This window comes from Elephantulus edwardii, unplaced genomic scaffold (genome assembly GCF_000299155.1).
Source record: "Elephantulus edwardii isolate Elephantulus edwardi_28Jun2011 unplaced genomic scaffold, EleEdw1.0 scaffold00022, whole genome shotgun sequence".
NCBI classification, from domain to species: domain Eukaryota; kingdom Metazoa; phylum Chordata; class Mammalia; order Macroscelidea; family Macroscelididae; genus Elephantulus; species Elephantulus edwardii.
In genome coordinates, this window is record NW_006399772.1 from 10,286,893 (window position 1) to 10,311,516 (window position 24,624).

Below are 24,624 nucleotides of genomic sequence, written 5' to 3' on the forward strand. Positions count from 1 at the left end.
TTATAACATTATAAATATATATATAAAATCTAGTGATAAAAGAAGAGTCTTATGGTAGAGATGCTCTTGAATAAGATCTCATTTCACTCCTGGGCTCAGGGAGAGTTCTGGCCTAGTGACTGTGGAGCTCCATAGTGACAACAGGAAGAAACACTGTGTGGTCTGTGCCGTCTGCACAGTTGTTGCTGTGTTTGTTTCCTTGTTTGAGTCCGTTGTTGCTCTCACTATGTCACTCTGTCTCATTCAGTGTCATCATCTTATTTCCTGACCATCTACTTTACCAGGCATGATCTCCTTCTTCAGGAACAGGTCCTTCTTACTACATGTCCAAAGTGTGGGAGACAAAGGGTTGATGTCCTCCCTTCTAAGGAGCCTTTTATCTGTCCTTTCCCCAAAACTATCACTGGGATAAGATGAATTCATACTTGCCAGACTCTTAAAACAGTATGCACACAGTGAATGCCAAATAAGCATTTGATTCATCGGAAAGGGTTTTTTATCCTATAGTCACAAATTTTAGTAAAAAACAAAGTCATCTCTCAAATAATAAAAATCATACTTTGGTATATTGCTGAAGCCCTAGTTACCCAGAAGTGCTTTACTTATCCTGAGTTAGGATCACATCAAGTTCATAAAACAAAACTAATGAACCTCTTTAGAATTTGAAGAGTATTTAAGAGTTTGCTTTTGTCTGAGACTTTATCTAGTTTCAGAAGACAGTAGACCATCTGAGTGTTGATATGCTCCATAGGAAAAGGATAAAGTCAGTTTCTACATTTCCAGCATGGGTATTGTAACTTCTTGTCTTTTGGCATAGGGTAGGAGCTTAGGAGTCCTTTTAGCCAATTGCAGCCTTTGAACGTGCTAACCTGGGGTAAAATGCTCAAAAGGAAAAACTGTGCTTTGTTGGTGAAGGTACACTGTATCTTTGAGACAGATCATTTTATTTTGGCCTACTTAGTTGCCTAGTATGCAGTTTGAATCCATCAGCTGCTCTGTGGGAAAAAGATGGGCAGTCTCTTCCCTTGTGATTTACTGCCTCTGAAAACCCATTGGACAATCAGCTATGAGTCGATTCTGATTTGACGGTACACTACAACAGGTGGCCCAATAAGGAGCTCTGGTGGTTAAGTGCTAAGGAGTTGTACCACCTGTCCAAAAGCACATGGTTCAAATCCAGCAGCTGCTCTGGGGTATAAAAATAGGCAGCCTCCTCCTTTGCAATTTACTGCCCCAGAAACCCTACATAAAGGTCATCTGTGAGTCAGTCTTAGCTCTCTGGTGCATAACATTATTGGCCTGATAAGTTATATTTATTGGTCATTTCAAGTGAAGCTAAAGACTAATAAACAGTTTTTCTTCTTACTATCATGCTAACTTTCCTAGAAGATTTTGTTCCCCTTCAGGATCTATAAAGTCAGTAACTGGTTAATAATGGTGTTCTCTCTCTTTAAATTTGTTATCTTCTTAGATTATACACCCCAAAACTGATGATCAAAGAAATAGATTGCAAGAGGCTTGCAAAGACATCCTGCTGTTTAAGAACCTGGATCCGGTAAGAAATCTAAATGAAAGAATTTTTTTTTCTTTGCTCATAACTAGCTTCAAGAATGTACAGGATCTTGGATTTTATCCTACTCACATGCTAACAAAGGGGCCTCCTGGCATAATAAGTCATTTCATGACAGCAAACTGGAAGGGTGGTGATTCACACTGATCCAGGGGCCCTTGAGGAGAAAGACCTGATGACTGAGGAAAAATTATGGTCTTTAGGCATCGACTGTTACTCCTGACAACCCTGTGAACCACACATTGAAGCCTTCCCCTGTCTTACACGTACTATATTCACCATTTCAAGCCCATTGTTGCAGTCCCAATGCCAGTCCATCTCTTGACAGTGTCTTCCTCTCTTTGACTGATCTACTCTTCCCAGCATGATGGCGTTTTCCAAGGCCTGGCACCTCCTGACATCATGCTAAGAGTCTGAGAGACTAAGTGTGATCATCTTCGCCTCTAAGGGAGACACTGTTTCTACTTCCTTCAGGACATGCGCGTTTGTTCTTGTGGCAGTCCATAGGGTGTTCAGTACTCTTCACCAACTACAATTCAAAAGCATCGAGTTTTCAGTCTTCATTGTTTGTCGTCCAGCTTTCAGATACCTGTGAAGCAGTTAAGAATACCGTAGCACCTTTATCTTTGCATGTCTGTCCTTGAGCTCCATTTCAGCAAGGTCCTTCACAGGCAGTTTTGCCCAGTGCAGTAAGTTAATTTCTTAACTACTGCTACCCATGGATGTTGATTGTGTGGATCCAAGTAAATGAAATCCTGGGCAACTTCAATCTTTTATCCATCTGTCTGATATTGCCTTTTGATCCTGATGTGAACATTTGTATTTTCTTGATGTTGAGGTGTGTAGTCTTTGATCTTCTTCAAATTCCTGTCACCTTCTGCAATCAGGGTTGCATCATCTGCATAAATTTATGTTGTTCATGAACTGTCTTTCAGACCTGATGCCATATTCTTTTTCATATGGTGCCTCTTTTCTAATTATTTGCTCAGAAGACACATTGAATAGGCATGGAGGAAGACTACAGCTCTGGTGTGTAGGATTACAGCCTGGAATCCCCTGTGGGCCAGCTTGTCTCTGTGACATGGGAATGCTAGGAACCAGAAATGGACTCACTGGCACCTTACAGTGATGCATTCTGATAAGCTTACCTCATGCTGCTTTGTGAATGCTGGCCAGAAACAAGGGATTTACTGAAAAAATCAGCAAGAACAGTAGCCAGAGTCTGATGGCTTCATGACGGTTTGTGTTGGTCTTCTCTCTTCCCCTGGGGGATGCTGAAGAGCCATTGTGAGTATGTAAAAAGTGTGTTACTTTATAAAAAAAGACCCCTGGATTTAGGGGTCAGCTGCTTCAAGAGCAAACAGTCAACAGTCCTGCTGTTTATCTGCGGGATAACCATATCTCATCCTTCAAGATTACTTATTACAAACACCATCCTGAGAAATGACCAGGTTAAGTGAGGTCAGTGCTGGGCATTCTTTGTGCACCCAGCAAAAATGTAGAACAGAAATATTCAGGACCCATAGCCGATTTTCCTTCTCTGTAACCAATTGTTGTTGTTCGTAGGTGCCATCAAGGTGAGTATGACTCAGCGACTGTATGAACAAAAAGATCTGAACCTTATTCTATCCTGTGCCCTCTTCACACTTCCTCACACACAAGAGTCCACTGCAGCAGTCACCATGTCAGTCCAGCTGGTTGAGAATCTTCCTTTCCTTTGCCGACCCTCCACTCTTATAAGCATCATGTCTTTCTCCAGGGAATAGCCCCTCCTATAATAAAAAATAGTAATTCTATCTTAATACTATATAATTTTTCCTTTCATGTTACAGATAATGCAAAAGTAACCTTTTATTTGCCTTGAAAGGCAGGAGAGTATTTTGGTTTTTTTAAAGGACTTTCATGTCTCTCATCTCTGGTTTTAGACTTCCTTTTTGTAGGCCTTTCCTCAAAGTGAGTAAGCATGCTGTTGATGTGCCGTTCTGCACTCGGACGTCATCACAGGTCGTGTTTATTCATAGCTGAATACCCATCTGGGAAAGGCTTCCTACTACCCATGTTCTGAATGTGAAAACTTGCATTGGTTTTTGTCACTTACCCAACTTCCTCGTTTGGTTCCAACACAACATCTCGTAGGATGCTTGATGCAAGCATTGAGTCAAGACCCACTATTTTTAAGATAAATTCTCCTAAAAACAACGTTTTTGTAAAGATGTTGTTGTTAGGTGCTATTGAGGACTCATAGGGACCCTGTGAACAAAAGATCTGAACCCTCTTCTATCCTGCACCATCCTCACACTTCCTGACACACAGGAGCCCATTGCAGCAGTCACCGTGTCAGCCCACCTGACTGTGGGTCTTCCTCTCCTTTACTGACCCTCCACCCTTCCCAGCATCATGTCCTTCTCCAAGTAATAGCCCCTCCTAGCAACCTGCCCAAAGTATGTGAGGCAAAGCCTCATCATTCTTGCCTCCAAAGAGCACTCTGGCTGCACCCTTTCTGAGACATATTGTTGTTCTCCTAGCTGTCCATGGGATGTTCAGTGCTTTTTTCCAACACCACAGCTCAAAGGCATCAGTTTTTTTTCTGTCACCCTTATTCATTGTCCTGCTCACAGATGCATAGCAAGATACCAGAAAGACCATGGCCTGAATCAGATGCACTTTAGTCCTCAAACTGACATCATTATTCCTCAGTAATTTGGAGTGGTCTCTAACTGCAGATTTTCCCAGTGCAATGCATCTCTTTAGTTTCTGATTGCTGTTACCAAAGGCGTTAATTGTAGAACAAGCCGGATAAAGCTGTTGATGTTTCAGTCTCCTCTCCAAACAGCCTAGCAGTCCAGTGATAGGAATCTGTTTTCTTGGCATTCCTTGATCTTCTGCAACAAGTGCTTCAAGTCTTCCTCACTTTGAGCAAGCAAGGTTGTGTCATCTGCATACGGCAGGTTTCTAATGAGTTTCTCTCCAATCCTGATGCCACACTTCTAAGTAAAAGAACTGTTCAGAATATTTCAAAGGGCAGCTCTAGAAGACAACGCAAAGTATTATAATGGAATATGCTTCAAGCTGAAATTAGAGAATAAAAAGCAAAGAACTTGCTCTGCATATCTGTGCTGTGAGAACTGGTGAACAAATTTGAGCCTAATGTCGAAATACTTAAAGAGGCTATGGGCAATATAGTGAATGAGCCAGAAACTATCAAAAGAAAATGGAGGAAATACACAGAATCACTATACCAGAAAGAATTGATCGACACTGAAAAGTTTTAGGAAGTACTATATGAACAGGAACCAGTGGTATTGAAAGAGGAAGGAAAAGCTGCACTGAAGACATTGACAAAAAATAAGGCCCCAGGAATCGATGAAGTACCAATTGACTTGTTTCAGTTAACAGATAACAGCCTTGGATGCACTCACCAATCTGTGCCAGGAAAGTTGGAGCTGTCTGGCCAACAGACTGGAAGAGGTCCATGCTTGTTCCCATTCCCAAAAAAAAGGTGATCTGAATGTGGAAACTATTGAACAGTATCATTAATATCCCATACAAGCAAAACGTTGCTGAAGATCATTCAAAAATGGCTAACACAGTACATAGATAAGGAATAGCCAGAAGTTCAAGCAGGATTTAGAAGAAGTTGTGGTACCAGGGATATCATTGCTGATGTCAGGTGGATCCTGGCCGAGTGTAAGGAATACCAGGAGAAGGTCTGTTTGTGCTTTATTGACAGTACAAAGGCATTTGACTTTGTGGATCATAACAAGTTGTAGCTGACATTGAGAAGAATGGGAATCACATAGGGCTTAATTATGCTCGTGTGAAACTTACACCTGGACCAGAGACTGTTACGAGAACAAATCAGGGGAACACTGCATGGTCTAAAATTGATAAGGAAGTATGTCAGGGTTGTAGTCTCTCTCCAAACCTATTCAGTTTATATTATGCTATGGTTTGGGGGTTGGTTTGGTTTTTTGGGGTTTTTTTTTTTGGTCAAGATGGAGGTGTACTGAATCATTTCGTGTCTTGTACATAAGCCATATTTATATTCCACAAAATTTAAAAAATACCCTTTCTTTGTAATATTTTCTCTGTTTCTTGATCATGTTCGTCGGGAGCATGGGTTAGTTACATTTTGTGTAACATTGCAGACTTTGTTTCAGGACAGCATTTTACCAAGCCTGCCTGAACTGATCGTACAGTATCCATTGGCCTCTTCATCCACCATCCATTGTTTTAGAGCATGGCACTAAAATCATGGCACTTTTTAGGAATGGCATCCACTTCTGTAATAGCTTGCCTCCAAAAACCCTGTAAACCTGGAGAAAGGATGAAAGTCACTCAAGTGTCGAGAACTTTAGTTCATAGGGTCACTATGAGTCGCCTATGGCTCGACGGCACTTAACAACAACCTCATATACTACTTGAGGTGCTACACCTGCACTGCTATTATTTATTAGTTGCTGTCGATTCTGATTTATGGTCACCCCGTGTGAATGAGTAGAACTGCCCCAAGGAGTTTTGAAGTCTGGGATCTTCTAACAGCACATTAAGTTATCAACCCTTTGAACATACTTGTACTCTAATGGTGTCTGACTTAAGGCTTTTACATGTGTGGCTCTGATCTGCTTTTATCTCTCCATGGTTATTCACTCATTTCGTTCAACCAGCATTTACTGTGCACCCTTTCATTACCAAGCATGGTGGTTAGTGAGGAGGAAAAAAAGACCAGGTTGAAAACCAGGGTTGGTATTGAGGCTGGCCTGTGGAGCAGATGTTCACTCGGGGAAGGCCTCCTTTCAGTGTGGTCCGGGGTTTCTGGAGTCATCGCTGAGTGTACAGTGAGGAGCTCTAAAGAATGTGGGTGGTTTTCTGTAACGATGAAAGAATAACAAAGATAGAGAATGTAGAAAGTCAGTCTGTGAATGGAAAAAAATCTCTTGTACCATTAAATAGTGAAATAAGTAACGAAAGGGAACATTTGAAATCTTAATGGATTCTCAAATAATACTAAATCTCCTTTTACAAAACAGAATTAGTTCTATGACAATTTAAAAAAAAAGGGACACGTTTATGTGATTTCCCATCTCTGTGCTTTGTTGCTGTGAGGTGCCACTGGGTCACCTCTGACTTGGTGACCCAAAGTATAACAGAGTGAAACCTTGCCTATCCTTACAATCTCTGCTGTGCTTGAAGCCCATTGTTCCAGTCTCTGTTTGAGTCCATCTCACTGAGAGTCTTCCTCTCTTTTAATGACCCTTTACCATTCCCCAAAATTATGTCCTTTTTCAAGGACTGGCGCCTCCTAATAACGTACTCACGGTCTGTGAGACAAAGTCTCACATGTATACAAGCAATTCCTGATGGCCTAGTGGTAAGAAGCGAGTCCTGATGGCCTAGTGGTAAGAAGCTGTGCTGTAGTCCTACAGGCATACGGTTTGAATCCACCAGTTGCTCTGTAGGGTGGACGGTCTCTTCCCAGGCGGTTAACTGCCTCTGAAAACCCACCAGAGAGTCAGTTATGGGTCAGTTCTTTGTTCATGGTACATAACAACAACATGTATGCTTAGGTTATCAATACTGGGTTTTAACTAAAATAGTACTTAACTCATTTGCTCCAAATGCAGAAGACAGCTATATAATTAATCCTTCATTTTACCCGTAGAAGTATGCTCAACCTCTCAATTTTTTTTTCACCTCTAGAATGTTACATGGGGAAAAATAGTGCTTCTCAAACTTTTAAATAAGCATGCCAATATTTCATTCAAGGATCTTGTTAAAATGCAGATTGTGATTCAGGAGATGTTGGGTCCATGGGGTTGAGAATCACCTTGTGGGCCATAACCACACTTTGAGTGGCAGTGATGAAAACCAGGAATGGAAAACTCACATTTCAGTAGGTCTGCCTTACCATGTGCTATTTTGTTTGTAGACTTTCCTATTGAATTGAACCAGTATTTTAATGCTTCAGCAATGACTAAACATTGATAATCTGTTGTCTATACACTAAGTAATTAACAGGCATGGATGATAAATGAAACAGTTGCTGGTTATACTTTCCTTAGATGCTGCTTAATTTTGCCTCTGAATGAAATTAATTTTCCTTGCCAGCTCAACTTTAACTATTTTTAAAGCTCTGTGAAATTTTGGTTGGATTTAAGCAGTGAAAAAAGTTAGTTCGTCAGTGTGTTCTGGCAAGGAGCATCTTTGCATAATATAGGTGATTCTTTTTATATATATATGCAGGGATTTTTCTTAGACTTCTTTCACTAGTCTGCTGACATCTTCCATATATAAAGGCAGTTCATGGGGTAAAAGGAAAGGAGCTAATGTATGAATTACTAATTGAAGGACAGAATTTTTAGACATTTTTTATGGAACATGTTTCCACTGAATTTTTTATAGGAAGGAAGCAAACCTATTCAGATAGTTGTTTCTAAAAGGTTTTTTTTGACATTTGAAAATCTACACTTTGATATATTCCCTTTTTATCTTTCATTTTCTTTAGAAATGACATAGGTTATATATGACCAAAATTTTCATTTTCTGAACAAATTACCACTAGGAGTAAGAATTTTGTCCCCAGACATAGCAGATGGGATGTTTCACATTACATTCATATTATGACTAACCTTCTGGATTTATATGCACATTTTTCATTACAACTCCAAATAGGTTTTAATGTAATGTTCTGTTTACTTCCAATATCTCCTTATAGCATGTACTTTAAACAATCAAGCTCATAGCTGTCAAGTTGGAACTGATTCATAGCTCCAGTGGGTTTTCAGATGCTGTAAATCACTGCAGAGGATATTGACCTTTTTCCTTGTGGAGGGACCAGTAGGTTCAGACCTCCAGAAGCTCTGCCTTTGGGTTTGCAGCACAACGCCCTACAGACTAGGCCACCAGAGCTCCTTCCTTGTAGCATATAGCAGGTCCTCTCAGCTCAGATTCTTGACTACTTACGATGTCCCACATTCCACATTGTAGAGGATTTCAGAAGCCAGAGACATGGCTGCTGTCCTGATTTCGAATTTATCAAGAGCTATAAACACAAGCATTTCAATAAAACATGATGGTGGGAAGTGTTGTCACATGATCAAGGTCCTAGGAGAGCATGGGAGTCTCTTAGTCCAACTTGAGGATCCAGGAAGCTGGAGAGGCCCCCTGATCTGAGCCTCAGAAAATGAGTGAAAGAAAAGTAGAATGGTCTCTGTCACTAGAACCTGAAGGGGAAGACATCCAGCGGGGAAAGCTGAATGTGAGTGCTGCATTCTGAATGCCCGTTCTTCACTGCCAGGCTCTAGCATTGGACCAACCCTACAGACGAGGCCGGAGGGAGGAGTCCTGGTGGGGCAGTGGTTAGTGCTCAGCTGATGCTTTAAGATCAGGTGTTCCAGCCCATTCAGCAGCTCCAGTGTAGTAATACAAACAAAAATCCTGTGACCCTCTGTTACACGGGATCAGTGTGGCTCCTCAGCTGCAAACACACAGGTTGAACAGTCAGACTGTAGCAGTCTCACTTGGGTGGCAGTGGAGAGGATGGCTGTGAAGTGGGAAGAAGAATGGGCGGAGTGGGTTGGGAGGACGTGACATGGTCCAGGCGAAAAAAGAAAAAAAAAAGGCCTGTGCTAGAAAATGGAGAAAAAGGAGGCACAGACAGAAATGAGTTCATGAAATATTTAACCGTTTGACTAATAGAACTCGGTGCTTGGAAACGGATTAAATTGGACCTGAAGTGTCGAGGGTGAGGCCTGGTGTCTGGTTGGAGTGAAGACGGTAGGTACCTATTGCTGTAATGAGAAAGCTTGAAAGAGGAAAGGGAACAAGTAATTATTAATTAGAAAGAAAAAGGATCGTGGCTTTGTATATCATTTGAAATTTCTGAAGTCACAGTTTAGCTTGAAAATCTTGTACCTCTTGGGCCTCAGAACATTTTTCCTGGGAGTGCTATATTGTCATATATTGCGCTCAGCATTTACAGGTATTTATTTCTTTGAAGGTGTTCTTTTCATGAATATTTTAATGATGGACTCACTAGGCCATTTTTCTTTCTGAAATATGAAGCAAACAGAAATCATTTTTCTATGCCATATGATCGGCTCTTGCGTGAATACCGAGTAAATTGTTATTTTTCAACTGAGTCAGAGCCCTTTTATTGAGCTCTGTCTGGATTTGCATTCTGTAGGAGAATAATATGTGGATTTCCTACAGAAGTTGTCAGTCACCGTGCTAAGCCTCTGCATATTAAATATTTCCTCAGTTCTTTTCACTCTGTTCATAATTATGGGGAAATTACATTTTGAATGACTTGAACAGTTGCCTGCCACAGAGAGAGATTTTAAAAGAAATAATCATTCTCTAGTTTATCAGAAATTACTTTTTCACATAACCACATATGAAGTCTTTAGGTTTTAATGTTTTAAAATGTACCTGGCTCCAAGATAACGCCAGAATCCTCAGTCGCGATCTTTCTCTTTTTTACTTTCCATTTGACATTTAAGTCGGAGCTGATCAGTAAAGGTGATATGCTCCCTCCACCTACCTAAAAGAGCTGACATAGAAATTGTAAACAGGAGAGAATATCTGTAAGCCAGAAAATATCTGTTAATCAGCCTTCAGACTTTTGAAAGGTGACCATATGTTGACTGGGTTGATCAACTCATTCAGGTTAAATGGTCCCTGTGGGGCCAATTAACACCATCTCCAGCCCACACTGTTCCACTGCCATGCTGGCTGCAGCCCCCGTGGCCCCAGCTGTTTTTCCTCATGTAGGTGCCAGGACTTACAGGACCTGGGGAGGGGATGAAAAATCCCTTCATGCTGGCTCATTGACGTTTTCCCAAAAACGACTCCTGTCCACTTGAAGATACCATACCTGTACAATCTACAAGAATCAGGAAAATGACAATTAATACATTAAAAGATCTCCCCCCCCGCCCTGTGTTCCAGCAAACCCAGTTCCTCAGAAGCCAAGTTCTTTCAGCTCGTGTCTCCCTTTCCAGGGTTTTTGTTGTTGTTTTAGGTGCCATTGAGCCAACTACAACACGTATCTACCCTATGAACAACAGATCTGAACTCTTCCCTGTCCTGTGCCATCCTCATCGTCTCTGACGTAGTCAAGGCCAGAGCTGCAGTCGCTGTGTCAGTCCAGCATCGTGAAGATCTTCCTCTCTTTGGTCATCTTTCCAAGCATGATGACCTTTTCCAAGGACTGACTGTCCCTTCCAGCAGCATGACCAAAGTGTGTGAGAAGAAGCCGGCCAGTCTCACCTCTGAGGAGCACCCTGGCTGCACTTTCTTCAAAAAATACTTGTTTGTTCTTTTGGCAGTCCCTGGGCTATTCAGTACTTTTCTCCAATGCCATGGTTCAAAGACGTAGAATCTTCTTATTTCATTCTTACTCATTGTACAACTTACAGAGGCATAGCAAGTAATGGAAAAGGCCACTGTTTGAATCTGGTGCACCTTAGTCTTTAATTGACATCATTGCTTGTCAGTGCTTTGGAAAGGTCCTTGACTGCAGATTTTTTAGTGAAACACATCTTATTTCTTGATTGCTGGTACTGAGGATGTTGATCATGGATCCCAGCAAAATAAAGTCATTGGCAATCTCAGTCTTTTCTCTACCATCATGTTGCCTTTTGTCCCAGTGGTGCTATGCATATGTAAGTATATTCTTTTTAAAATTTTGGTGGCAATAAATTGCACAGGACATGGCCCATCTTTCTTTAGTGGAGCACATAATACTGTGTACGCTGTGCTCACTCGCTCTCTTTTTGTTTGGTTGGGTTTTAAAAAATTTTATTCTTATTTATTTACAAAGTTTGAATACATTGTTTTTCATAAAAGATTTTTTCCATTTCCTTTATCCCCCCATTGAATTGTGCACCCCTATTATTGACACCCTATCCCCCCCATGGTCACCCCTCTATTTCCACCTCCTCCCCTGAATTGGATCCTCATACTTATTCTACAATAATGGTTTTATGCAGTATTTTTCCTTGTGGGACTGAGTTAGTTCACTCAGCATAATGTTCTCCAGTCCCTCCCAAGTTAGGTAGTAATTGACAAAAATCATTGCTCCTGTGTGCTGTTTAGTATTCTGTTGTATGAATGTACCACAGCTTCTCAATCCATTTGTTTGTGGTTGGACATCTGGGCTGTTTCCATGTTCTTGCGATGGTGAATGATGCTGTTAGGAACATTGGTGTACAAGTTTCTGTTTGAGCTTTAGTTCTCTTTTTCTTGGAGTATATTCCAAGCAGTGGAATAGCTAGGTCATATGGTATTTCTGGGTTCAGCTTTTTGAGGAAGCGCCAAACTGCTTAAGCTCAAACACTGTTTTTTTCTTCTATTAGGGTCTTTTGGCATTCTGTATTCTTTTTTCGAATAATAGTAGGTAGGCAGGCAGGTAGGTAGGTAGTAGGTAGGTAGGTAGGTAGATAGATAGATAAATAGATAGATAGATATAGATAGATCCATCTCAACACACACATAATGTATGTTGGCTTATTTGAAGGACAGTCCCCTCTCACGTGATTTACCTCCACTGAAAACCCGCTGGAGGGTCAGCTATGAGTCGATTCTGACTTAGTGGTACATAACACCAACATATAAGGTTAAACCAGGAAAATACATTACCATTTTGCTGCCATCCAGTGTGTTAAAATGGTAATCTCCTCCCCAGTAAAATCACACTTATTTTCATCAAGTCCTTTTCAACTCATGATGACCCCAGGTGCTCTCCGGTAGAGCTGAGCTCCCTCCATAGGATTTTCTTAGCACTGACTACCATGAGGAACTCTGGTGGCTTAGTGAGTAAGAAGTTGAGCTGCCAACTCAAAGGCACATGTTTCAAATCCACTGACTGCTCCACTAAAGAAAGATGGGCCATGTCCTGTGCAATTTATAGCCCCTGAAAACCTGCTGGAAGATCAGCGATGAGTTGATTCTGACTCTAAAGGCACATAATAATAATCGGTGTTATGGAGGCAGATCACTTAGCTTTACTTTCACCAGTGCAGCTGGGTGAGTTCAAACTGAGAACCTTCAGGTGAGTGATGGAGTATAAACTGCTTGTGCTACGGAGGAACCAGGAATAAGAAGCTCACATAGTCAAAACAGTATTGAGAAAGAAAGAAGAGAGTTCACATGTCTTCATTTAAAAACTTATCACAGTACTCTAGTAATCAAAACACTGGTACTGTCATAAACTTAGACATAAAGACTTAAGTGGAATAGAGTTAAGAGTCCAGTTATATACCTAGACACTGTTGGCCAATTGATTTTTCAACAAATATACCAAGACCATTTATGGGCAAAAAATACAGCCTTTAAATAATTGGTGCTTCTAAAAAACCACAAATTAAATTTGCTTTTTTAAAAAACTAAAAATGCTGGATGAGATGGATTGACTCAGTGTTTGGAGTAATGGGGGGTAGACGTATCAGAGTTAATGAAATTGGCTCAAGTTTTAGAGAAGGGTTCAGAGCTGTTGTACATAGGGTCTCTATGAGTTGCAAGTGACTTGACAGCACATAACAACAGCAACAATTAAACTTTTTTTAAAAAAGTCATATTTTCATTTAAAAACTATTTTTCCCTTGGGTTTCCCCCTTTTTGTTTGTTTCATAGATATTGTGGTAGATTGCCGTCGAGTCAAGCACGACTCGTAGTGACCCTATGAACAAAAGACCTGAAGCCTTTCTATAACTATAGACGTTTATCAAAGTTCATAGAGTTTCCAGAGGCATGTTGTTTAGGAAGTGGATACCACATAATAAATCTAAATATCTCTGGATAGATTTTTCTCTTGGGTTCCCCCCTCTTTTACTAGCCATCCTTTAGTTTCATGGACAACTCTGGGTACCCTGTCTCTGCCTTCTAAAAGCTCTCTACTGTTCCCTGAAATATGTCACATCTGGTGCTATTTTGCTATTTATCTTAGTTTTGTAGGCTACCAGAGGGGCAATAAAAAAAGCTGATTTGCAGCTCTGAGTAAGTAGGGCAGGTCTGTCAACTGCCGTACTGTGTAGGCTGAGCTGACAGGGAGCCAGCTGTTAGATTGGGGAACCCCTAAATGCCAGCTTGTGAAGGTCTTTGTTCTAGGGCACCAGTGTTTACCAGAGTTCTCGTCACAATTTATTTAGTTTCTCCTCGTGACCTTGCTCTGATCTTTTTCTGAGGAGAGTTGAGGTTGACCCATGCCTGCTCGGCATTCTGTGTTCAGGGTAGAGGGACTTGGAAGGAAGGTACTGAGGAATCCATGTAGGACTTAAAATCAGCCTGCTTGTTTTCCATTCTGGGACTTGCTTCCTTCCACCTGAGGTGAACCAGGTGTTTCCAGATCTTGTTGGTGTTCAGGCACCTGGAGCCCTCCACACCACAGGTGGCAGTCTCCTCTCTGCTATGCTGGGTCCTCCACACCCTGTATTCAACTTCCTTTTGTATTGAAATCACTCTTGTTGCCCTCTCCCAAACTTTACCTCATTGTAGATTCATACCATTAAATACCTTATGAAATGTTTATAGGGTTTCAGAAGGAAAATGGCCTCATATCATCTGTTCAGCCCCTTGATCTGGAGTATCTTGTTTCTTTAACTTGTTAATCAGTTACATTTTTTTTTCTTATTTTACTGAAAATTTACAAATCATATTGATTTTCCATTCAGCCACTCATAGACATTTTGTTTTATAAAAGTAATTATAATTGATTAATGTAGCTAATCAATTATAATGTCTAATCAACCACCAGATTTGTCCTGGAAAGGGTTAAACCGGGTGGCTCCTTGGAGGCAAGGATTCTGAGGCTCCGTCTAACATACTTTGGACATGTTGCTTGGGAGGGTGGAGGGACAGCACAGGAGAGGAAGGCCCTCTATGAGGTGGATTGATTCGGTGACTGGGATAATTGGGATGGGAGTGTCAGAGACAGTGCGATTGGCACAGGACAGAGCGGAGTTTAGGGCTGTTGTAGGTCGCTATGAGTCGCAGGCGACTCGATGGCACATAACAACAACAACAATCAACCACCTGTATATTTTTTACTTCTCTTATCTAGTAATTTTTACTCCCTCCTCCCTCCCTTTCCATCCCTAAAGACCATCTGAGAATGATTCTGTGTGTAAATTAAAATAGTGGTATTATGCCATTATGGGCCTTTCATAATGGACTGATTCACTCCATTCAGCATCATTTATTCTAGATTCATTCTTGTTGGGCAGTATCTCACAAAGCCTTGTTTGTGTTTTTTGGTGTTTGTTTTTTTTTTAAGTGATACATGATATACCACTGTGTGAATCTTCCCGGCTTCCTTCGTTAGCCATTCTTCCAGTGGTAGACAATTGGATTGCTTCCAGGCTCCGCTGTTGGGAAGAACTGTGCTGTAAACATGGGTGTACCTATGTGGAATTGTGTTGCAGTTCTTATTTCTTTAGGATCTATATACCTATGTGCATCAAATGGTATTTCTATTCCCAACTTTCTAAGGAAATCCCAAATTTGTTTTCCATAGTGGTTGCACTCTTTTACTTTCCAGCCAACAATGGATGAGAGTTCCAGTCTCTCCATACCCTTTGCAGCATTTGTTGTTGTGGTCTTAATAAACTGCGCTATTATTGCTGGGGCGAGACAATATTCCATTCTTGGTTTAATTTGCATCTCTCTGCTAGCTAATGATCTTGAGCATTTCCTCATGTGTCTGTTGGTCATTTAAATGTCTCCTTTGGTTAAGTGTCTTTTCATGTTCATTGTCCATTTTGTAATTAGGATTTTTTTTGTTGCCGTTGCATCTTTTTTTCCTTTCTCTTGATTCTGTTTTCATCTTCTTAACCTATATGTATATTAAGAGTTCATTTTGACCTGGGCTGTTGTTTTTGCACCTAGAATGTGACTTCCCCAAAGGGTTCAGGACTTCGTAAGTGGCCAGAGTAGTCAGTCTCCTTAACTGCTGAGTTATGTTTGATGTGGCATTTACTGTTCTTTGTGTATACCATTTATTCTGGCTATAGATCTCGGAATTGTCTCTAAGAAAGACTTAAAAAAACCCTTTTAATGATACTCATTCAGCAAAAAAATGAAAAACTCCAGCCCAGTGCACCCAAACCCACTGCTGTCAGGTATATTCCAATTCATAATGCTATTCCTTTGGGTTTCTGAGGCTGTATACCTTTAAGGGAGAAGATTGTTAATTTTTTTTTCATACAACAGTTGGTGCATTCAACTTAAGGGCCTTTTGGTTAACAGTCCCAAACTATAAGGCGGTACTGAGCCACCAGAACTCTTGTATACTTGTTGTTAGGTGCTGTTGAGTCTAGTACAACTCATAGCAACCCTATAAACAACTGATCTGAACCCTGTCCTCGTCTGTGCCATCCTCATCATCTCTGACACAGGAGCCCATTGCTGCAGTCAGTGTATTACTCCAGCTCATCAAGGGTCTTCCTCTCTTTTGCTAATCCCCCATCTTTCCAAATGATGTCCCTTTCCAAGGAACAGCCTCTCCTAAAGCAACATGGTCAAAGTATATAAGGTTAAGTTTTCCATCCTTACCTCTAAGGAACATTCTGGCTGTACTTTTTCTAAGATCTGCCTGTTCATTTGGCAGTCCATGGGATATTCAGAACTCTTCTCCAGCACCATAACTCAAAGACATCAGTTCTTCTCTGATGAAGATCAGAAGCATCAATTCTTTCTTTGATTGAGAATTCTTTTCAATCCTTCATTGCTCAGCTCTCAGATGCCTAGCAAGTGATTGAAAAGGCCACGGCCTGGATCAGGCACTCCTTAGTCTTCAAACTGACATCTCTAATTTAGAGAAGTCAGTGATGGAGGACTTGCCCAAAGTGATTTATCTCCTGAGAACTGATACCAAGAGTGTTGGATCCAAGTACGATGAAATCATTGACAACTTCAGGGTTTTTTGGTTTTGTTTTTTTGTTTTGTTTTTCATCTCTCATGGTGGTGCCTATTGGTCCAATGGTGAGGACCTTTTATGCCCTTGATGTTGAGATTATTCTATACCTAAGTCTGTAGTTCTTTATCTTCTGCAGCATATGTTTCATACCCTCGTGTTCAGCAGGCAAGGTGGTGTCAAAGTTAATAATTCTTCCTCCAATCCTGATGTCACATTCTTCTTCATAAAGTCCAGTTTCTCGAATAATTTGTTCTGTGTACACATTGAATAAGTATGGAGAAACGATACAACCCTGGTGTGCACCTTTCCTGATTGTAAACCATTCAGTGTTCCCTGCTTTGTTCAAACATCAGCTTCTTGATCTAGGCCTAGGTTTCATATGAGCATAATTAAGTGTTCTGGGATTCCCATAGTTAGGTTTCATATGAGCATAATTAAGTGTTCTGGGATTCCCATAGTTATGTTTCTGTCTTCAGTGTTAATAAAATATATATATATATACACACACACACACACACACACACAGAAGTCATGATCTAAACTGAGCAACTATTCAGATAATCTCAGAGTAAATTTTAGTGACGAATAATGTCAGGAACTTGAAAAATATGAGATTGATATCTTAAAAAAATAAGATAGCAATTTTTTACTAATGTAGGGCACTCCTGTGGTCTAGTCTGTAGGGAATTAATTGCCCTGCTAACCTAAAGGTTGCCAGTTGGGTCCACTAGTGGCTCCGTGGGAGAAAAACTGGCCAACTCCTGTGTGGTTTACAGCCTCCGAAAGCCTGTGACAGGGACAGCTCTGACTTGATAACAGAGTTTGAATTTTTTATTAACTTGAACATTTTAGTTGCCAGGATGATATTTTATGAGGTATATGGTAGTTTGGTGGTTAATTTTCTGTGTTTAAAGTAACAATAGATACCAGTATTCTAACACAGTTATAATTACTTTCATTCAGATACTGAATATAAGAGTAAATATATAGTCACTCTGTATGTAGTTGGGAAGCCTGTACTATGCACCTTTTTCTGACAAGACTTTAATGGCGGTAATGATATTTCTGTTTGTTTGATTTCGTTCATAGAAGACAAAGCTAGTAATTAGGGTTATTTAACAGAACATTGTCTAAATAAAGATTCTACCTTAACTTCCTCTTTAACAATAGGAGCAGATGTCTCAAGTATTAGATGCCATGTTTGAAAAATTGGTCAAAGAAGGGGAGCACGTAATCGATCAAGGTGATGATGGTGACAACTTTTATGTAATTGACAGGTAAGTCTTTCATAGCTTCACATTGAAATGTCAAAAATCGATTGTGTAAAATGTCTGGTTATTCCAACTAATGGGAAGTGAATATGTGATAGTCCCTACTGCCTCTTCGCTTTTAGGGCCGTGTAACAGGCACCCTAAGTAAACCTCAGGAGAATGTCATGCAGAACTACCTGACCAGTCCGGCGAGAGACATAACTTAGAAAATTCTCCTGTCATCTCAGTCACTGGTCATTTGCTAACTTTGATTTGAGAGTATGTAGGGAACAATATAACATAACAAGTGATTGCAAAAACCATGGCCTGTATCAGGCGCACCTTAGCCTCCAGAGAAACACCGTTGCTCTTGAGTACTTTAGAGAGGTCCCTAACCGCAGACTTTCCCATCGCAATACATTTTTTGATTTCCTGGCTACTGGTGCTAAGAGTGTTGACTGTGGAGCTGAGCAAACTGAAGCTGTGAACAATCTCATTCTCTTCACCATCCATCCTGATGCTACCGATTGGGCCAGTGGTGAGAATTTTTGTCTTCTTGACATTGAGCCTCAGTCCATATTGAAGGCTGTAGTCCTTGACCCTCTGCAGTAAGTGCATGAGGTCTTCCTCAGTTTCAGCGAGCAGGGTTGTGTCATCTGCATAACGCAGATTATTGATAGATCATCCACCAATCCTAACTCCACGCTTCAGAGAGTTGGACAATGACTAGGGAGGATAGAAGGAGAATTGACGCCTTTGAGCTGTGGTGCTGGAGAAGAGTATTGAATGTACCATGGCTGCTCCTTGGAGGCAAAGATTCTGGGGCTTCGCCTGACATACTTTGGACATGTTGTAAGGAGAGACAGGTCTTTAGAGAGGGACATCATGCTGGGCAGAGTGGAGGGACAGCGCAGGAGGGAAGACCCTCTATGAGGTGGATTGAGTCAGTGACTGGGGTAATCGGGATGGGTGTGTCAGAGGCAATGAGATTGGCACAGGATAGAGCAGGGTTTAGGGCTGTTGTACATAGGGTAGCTATGAGTCGCAAACGACTCGACGGCACATAACAACAACACAACAGGGAACAACATATGCATGTCACAGATTGCTATTTTAGTGCACAAAAGAAGTATAATACATAATCTACAATCGTCTCTGAATTATAGTATAACTCAAACTATATTTGTCTAAAAGGATTTTTATTATTTACGGTAAAAGTCAAATATGATCATAGCTTAAAAATTTTTTTAAGTATTTCAAAAGAGTCAGGCGAAGGGTCATTTTCCTCCTCTTGCTTCAGTCAGTCGGTGACGTGAGGAGTTTGCAGGTCCTTCCAGTAAAGGTTTTGGATCATATTTGTCTTCAAAGTGCTCTCTACATAAATTGCTTTCTTTATGTTGTAAATCTGATTTCTGAGAAATTGCCTTGTGCTTTATTTGTCACTTCAGAGAACAGAGTGCCTTAAGCACTGATTAGATGTTACCTGAAATGTAATTATGGTGCAGTGGGAAGCGTGTCTTTTTTTTTTTTTATTTTATAGAACAATGGCAATGGGCTTTTGGACAGTTGGCATCAGCTCCTCTTGTTTTGTGTGGAACACAGATTACCTCCAAACCAGATTTATTGGATTACATATACCTCTGCATAGAGTTGTCCCCACCCCAGTGGCCTTGCTAGAATCAAGTTCCCTTCTTTCTCCTTCAACCTTCTTTGATCTTTGGTGAAGGCCTTGGTGACTGACAGACCTATTGACAAGGCTCCAGTCAGGACTGAGGTATACGCTGAGTTTAGAAAGAACAAAAGTAGACACCAATTAAAATCTTGATCTTTGGTGTCTGGAACAGCTTTAATCACTGAAACACCTCAGCAGTTCACTTTGCTGTTCACTAACATTAATTTGTATGCGAGTATGAGATCCTCAAATAGAATCCCGTAGTCATCATGTGTTAGTACACATTTTGTCTATTAAGCTGCCTTACATTTGCATATAGGACATTGCGTTTTTAGTTTGACCCTTACCACCCCTTGGACAGATGAAAAGACTGAGGAACACAGAACTGACATGACTGAATTAGAATCAGTCAGTAGAGAGGGAGCTCTGGTGGCCTGGTGGGTAAGGAGTTGAGCTGCCAGCCAAGGGCAGGAAGTTAGAATTCACCAGGTGCTCCAATACAGAAGGATAAGCAGTCTCTTCCCATGTGATTTACAACCTCTGGAAACCCCTGGAGGGTTGGCTATGAGTCGGTTCCAACTCATGGCAATGAAAAAAGAAATTACAGACCTGATCAGAGATTTCTGTTACAGAGGTGACCCCATAGGCTGGTCTCCAGGCTTCCACTCAGGCTCCTCCCACAGCTCCCGCTGCCTGGAGTAGCATTTACCAGAAAAGAAAGCTAGATGGAAAAGCACCACACACTACTTTAACAGATTTTAGCCTGATCCGATTTCAGCTGGACCAGTAGCTTGCCCATTTGTTAGGTATTATATCCCATTTAAAACAGTAAATGAATGAAACTGTTACAATCTAAAAAAAGTCATAAGATAATTTGAAGTTGAAAAAACATTATGGAACAACTTCAAGAAAGTAATCTTGGAATAGTCATTAATAAGTCATTAACTAAATTAATCCCAATTATTCTCTTTATTCTTAATAGCCTTTGCTTATTATGTGATATTTTTTGTTATTATTGTTTTATTGCCGTTCCTTTACCATTCTAAATTCTTTTCCAATATTAAAGGCCTTTTGGCCAACTTTTCTTTTTCTCCCTTCCTTTTTATCTTTGTTAGGATTTAGCACAGAATAAAGTAAAATAATTTCTTCTGGCTGCCTTCACAGGTGTTTCTGCTGCCTTGAAATTATGTTTAGTCTGATCAAATACAGTATGTGGAAAGACCAGTCACCTGCATGAACAATGCTATTTATATAACTCTCTTGATAGTTATATATGCAGTATGAGTAACATGCAAAAGTAGTTTTCTTTTCCTAGAAAAAGAACCGCAATGAAATGCACACACACACAAAACTGTAAAAAGGTTCAGATCATATATTTAGTCTTCATTCTGACCATGTTTTATTTTAGATCAGGAGTTGGCAGATTTTTTTTCCCCTTCGGGGACAGAAAGTAAATATTTAAAACTCTGCTACAATTACTCAACTCTTCATATTGTAGCACAAAAACAGCCACAGGTAAGGCACGGACAAATAAGTTTGTCTGTGTTCATGTAAAATTTATTTATAAAGAGCTAGAAGCCAGCTGGTGGGTCATAGTTGACTCACTCCAGTTTCAGATTATAAAGGATCCCAGCGAGTAGTCTAGAGGAGTTGGGGAGCCAGATTGTTACAGCTATATTATTTGTGAAGTTATTTTCTTCGAATTACTAAAAGGAATACAGGTTTAGAAACAGTAATGCATTTTAGAAACAGACCAATTTGATTTACTCATCATCCCTGGAATCTTTCACTGGTTGAACTCTCAGCTAGAAAGCCACTCTCAGTGGTTTGAGATCTGATCTTCCATGGGCTGCCTACCTATGTGCTATTTCCTAATGATATTATTATCATTTATTTAATTATCTTAATTGTTTATTGTTTAGTCTCGCTTATCCCCAGTGAAAGCCTGTATGGCCCTTTCTCTTGATTAGCTGATGGTCTCTTCAAACTTGTCGAGAACAGATGGTGCTTCTGGCACCTAGTGATGCCCTTTAATTAATTGCTGCTGTCAGAGGGGAACTGGAAGCCACGATACTAGATTTCACAGCTCAGCACATTTCCCTGAGATAATGTGCTCCTTTATCTCATGAGAGAGTAGGCCTTTATGTACATTATTTTACCTCTAATTTCCGTGTGCTCAACAGAGGAACATTTGACATCTATGTAAAATGTGACGGTGTTGGGCGATGTGTTGGTAACTACGATAACCGTGGAAGCTTTGGAGAACTGGCCTTAATGTACAACACACCCAGAGCAGCGACAATCACTGCTACCTCTCCTGGTGCTCTCTGGGGTTTGGTGAGTAAAATATTGACTTGACTTGAATGGTATTATATGTGTCAAAATAAAAAGAAAGGCGTGATGGCAATAGCTAGGTTGATGAAGTATTCTAATCTTATAGGTAGGCTTAGTTAAGATCGTCACTTACTGATTAAGCAGCTCTTGGATGCTGAAGCTGGTGACACTAGATATGTATGGAGTTGAATCCTTGTGTCCTTTTCCTCCTCCTCCACTCGAGTCGGTCGCATAGGACCTGCTGGCCCTGGGAAAGACTCATAGACCCAAAATGTTCCCTGTCCCTACTCTTTAGAAAACAGCCAACCAATCAAACAAGGCAGTCTTCAGTGCTGTTTTCTCCAGTACTGAGGTGAGTGTCGTAGAGAATGAATCCTTGGTTCCCAAGTGTGGTTCCCTGGCTAGCAGCAGCCGAATCTCCTGAGAACCTCTCAGAAATGCAAATTCTAGCACCCTGGACTTCAGACCTACTGAATCAGAAACCATGGAGATGGTGCCCCAGCAAACCCTCCTAAGAGTCTGGATCATACTAGAGCAAATTCTCTGAGTGATATAAATGATTAGTAACAGCTTTGCATAGAGGGAAAACTGCTTCATGTCCATGCTTCTCACATATCTGTGCTTCTCAGCCTGCCTGCACATCAGAATTACCTGGAGTGCCTTACAAATAACAACAGAAACCTCTTGCTGCTATCACCTGAAACCATTTAATGGGAAATACTGGGTTTGGGACCTGGACATTATTACCTCTAAAAATCGGTTTCTTAATGGTGATAGTTCCACCAGCCCAGAATGTTGGTTCATTTCATAGATGGTCACTCGTTCATTCATCACTTTAGCGATGATAGCTCAATAACTCATCATTTCACCATGGTGGCTTATTGATAAGGAATTGTGCTATCAGCCTAAAAGCAAATGGTTCAAATCCACCACCTGCTCTGTGGGAAAAAGATAGACAGTCAACTTGTGCATGATTTATTGCCACTGAAAACCTGCTGGAGGATCATTTATGAGTGGGTACCAACTTGATGATACACAACAAGAAGGATATCATTTCATAGATGTTAACTCAATTCCTTGTCATCGAATTGCAGTAGACTCATACCTGACTTCCTGCAAAGTTACTAGTACTAGTAGAAGACTACTAGTTAAAGAAGACTTTAGTTAAGTAGAGTTTCTTGGCCAATTAGGGGCAAAGAGGTATAATCTATTTAATTATAACCAAAGACCCTGAAGAAATGAGTTGCTGGTTGGGGTCTTGGGACCAGTCTTGGGGACACCAAGGTCAGCTGGCATGACCTAGTCCACAGAGACAATAATCTGTATCCTACTTTGGTGTCTGGCATCTTAAAGTTGGGAACAGGCATCTTAAGGTGCAGTTGGCCTCTCCCTGTCTGGTAAAAAGGAGGGGGGGGGGAGGAAAGCAATAATGTGTAGAAACAATTAATTTAAAGAATTAATGGATCACGCCAGCCTCAATTTCCAGAGTTCTAAGACGAAAAGACATCCTGCTTGGAAGGGTGGATGGACAGCACAGGAGAGGGAGACCCCAGATGAGATGGATTGATAAAGTAATGGGGGCGATGGAGACTAAATTAGTGAGACTGGCTTAGTACAGGAAAGGGTTCAGAACTGCTGTATATAGGGTCACTGTGCATTGCATGCAACTCAACCAGTAATATTCTATGACAGGTTTGGAAGCAGAAGTGGCATCTACTTCCTAAACAACTTGCCTCCGGAAACTCTATGAACTTTGATAGTGTTGATAGTTGTAGAAGGGCTTCAGGCCTTTTGTTCATAGGGTCACTATGAGTCATGCTCAACTTGAAGGCAATCAAAAACAAGACCATAAGAACCGTGTCATGTCTGGCTGCCACCACTGGCTACTCTAAAACAAACAAAAAAACCCCAGCCATGATCAAATTGGAAGATCCTTTATAGAGTTGGGAGAAATGTAAAAACAATAAAAATAGACTGGGCTTTCTGGTCCAGTAGAGAGTGATGGTACTCCCAAGACAGTGGCCTATAGTCACTCTTCAAACCTGAAAAACACTTATTCCCCCTTAGCCGCCTCCTGTCCCCACAGCCTCCTCCCCTCACTCAACTCTCAGTTCAAATAAGCAGGCTGGTAAGGTAAACAGGGAGCTCTAGTGTCCTGGGAGGTCAGGACAACACAAAGGCAGGTGGTTCAGGTCCACCAGATGCTCCAGGGAAGGAAGATGAGCGTTCTCCCCCCGTGCCATTTACAGCCTCTCAAAACCTGCTGGAAGGTTAGCTATGGGTTTGTTCAGACTGCACAGTGTATAACAATGACTGAAACAAGGTAAACAGTAACACTTGGGGGCCCTCACTCCTAACCAACCAACCATATACAGTCAATACAGAAGCATTTACCCAAGGATAAAGCCTGGATGGCAGGCTTGGGTACAAGTGAGAATGACGGGGTGGGGGGGCATGGAAAGAGTGTGATTACATTGTGGATGTGACAGTTAGTTTTGTAAAACAAAACGTCTATGAATAGCCGAATGGAAAATCAGTTCACTTGCACTCAAATAACATTTAAAAAAAGAAATAAGAAATCCCTAGGGCTGTGTAGTGAGAGAGACTAAACTAGCACTTCTCGAACTTTTACATGCTTATAAATCGTACGCATGTCTTACTAAAATATGGATTCTAGCTTTAGTGACCTATTGGATAGGGACTGTGTTGCCAGCCAAAGGGTGCACAGTTCAAATCCACCAGAGCCTCCATGAGAGAACGATAGATGGTCTCCTCTTACCCTCTCTACAGCCTCTGAAAACTCCTTGGAGTCAGTTCTGCCTTGACAGCAGTGGGAGTCAGGGAAAGAATGTGATCTGGTGGGTAAAGAATGGGGGTGCTTGCT

The 24,624-nt window shown here is 40.9% G+C and overlaps 1 protein-coding gene across 1 annotated transcript in view; it reads left to right on the forward strand.

The window, feature by feature from the left end:
• Nucleotides 1-24,624, forward strand: part of PRKAR2B (protein kinase, cAMP-dependent, regulatory, type II, beta) — a 112,699-nt gene that overhangs the window by 70,165 nt on the left and 17,910 nt on the right. The window contains exons 4-6 of the mRNA XM_006882624.1: nucleotides 1,472-1,555; nucleotides 17,655-17,761; nucleotides 21,590-21,743. Of these exons, the coding sequence (XP_006882686.1) occupies nucleotides 1,472-1,555; nucleotides 17,655-17,761; nucleotides 21,590-21,743 (345 nt within the window). The remainder of the gene's footprint in view (nucleotides 1-1,471; nucleotides 1,556-17,654; nucleotides 17,762-21,589; nucleotides 21,744-24,624) is intronic.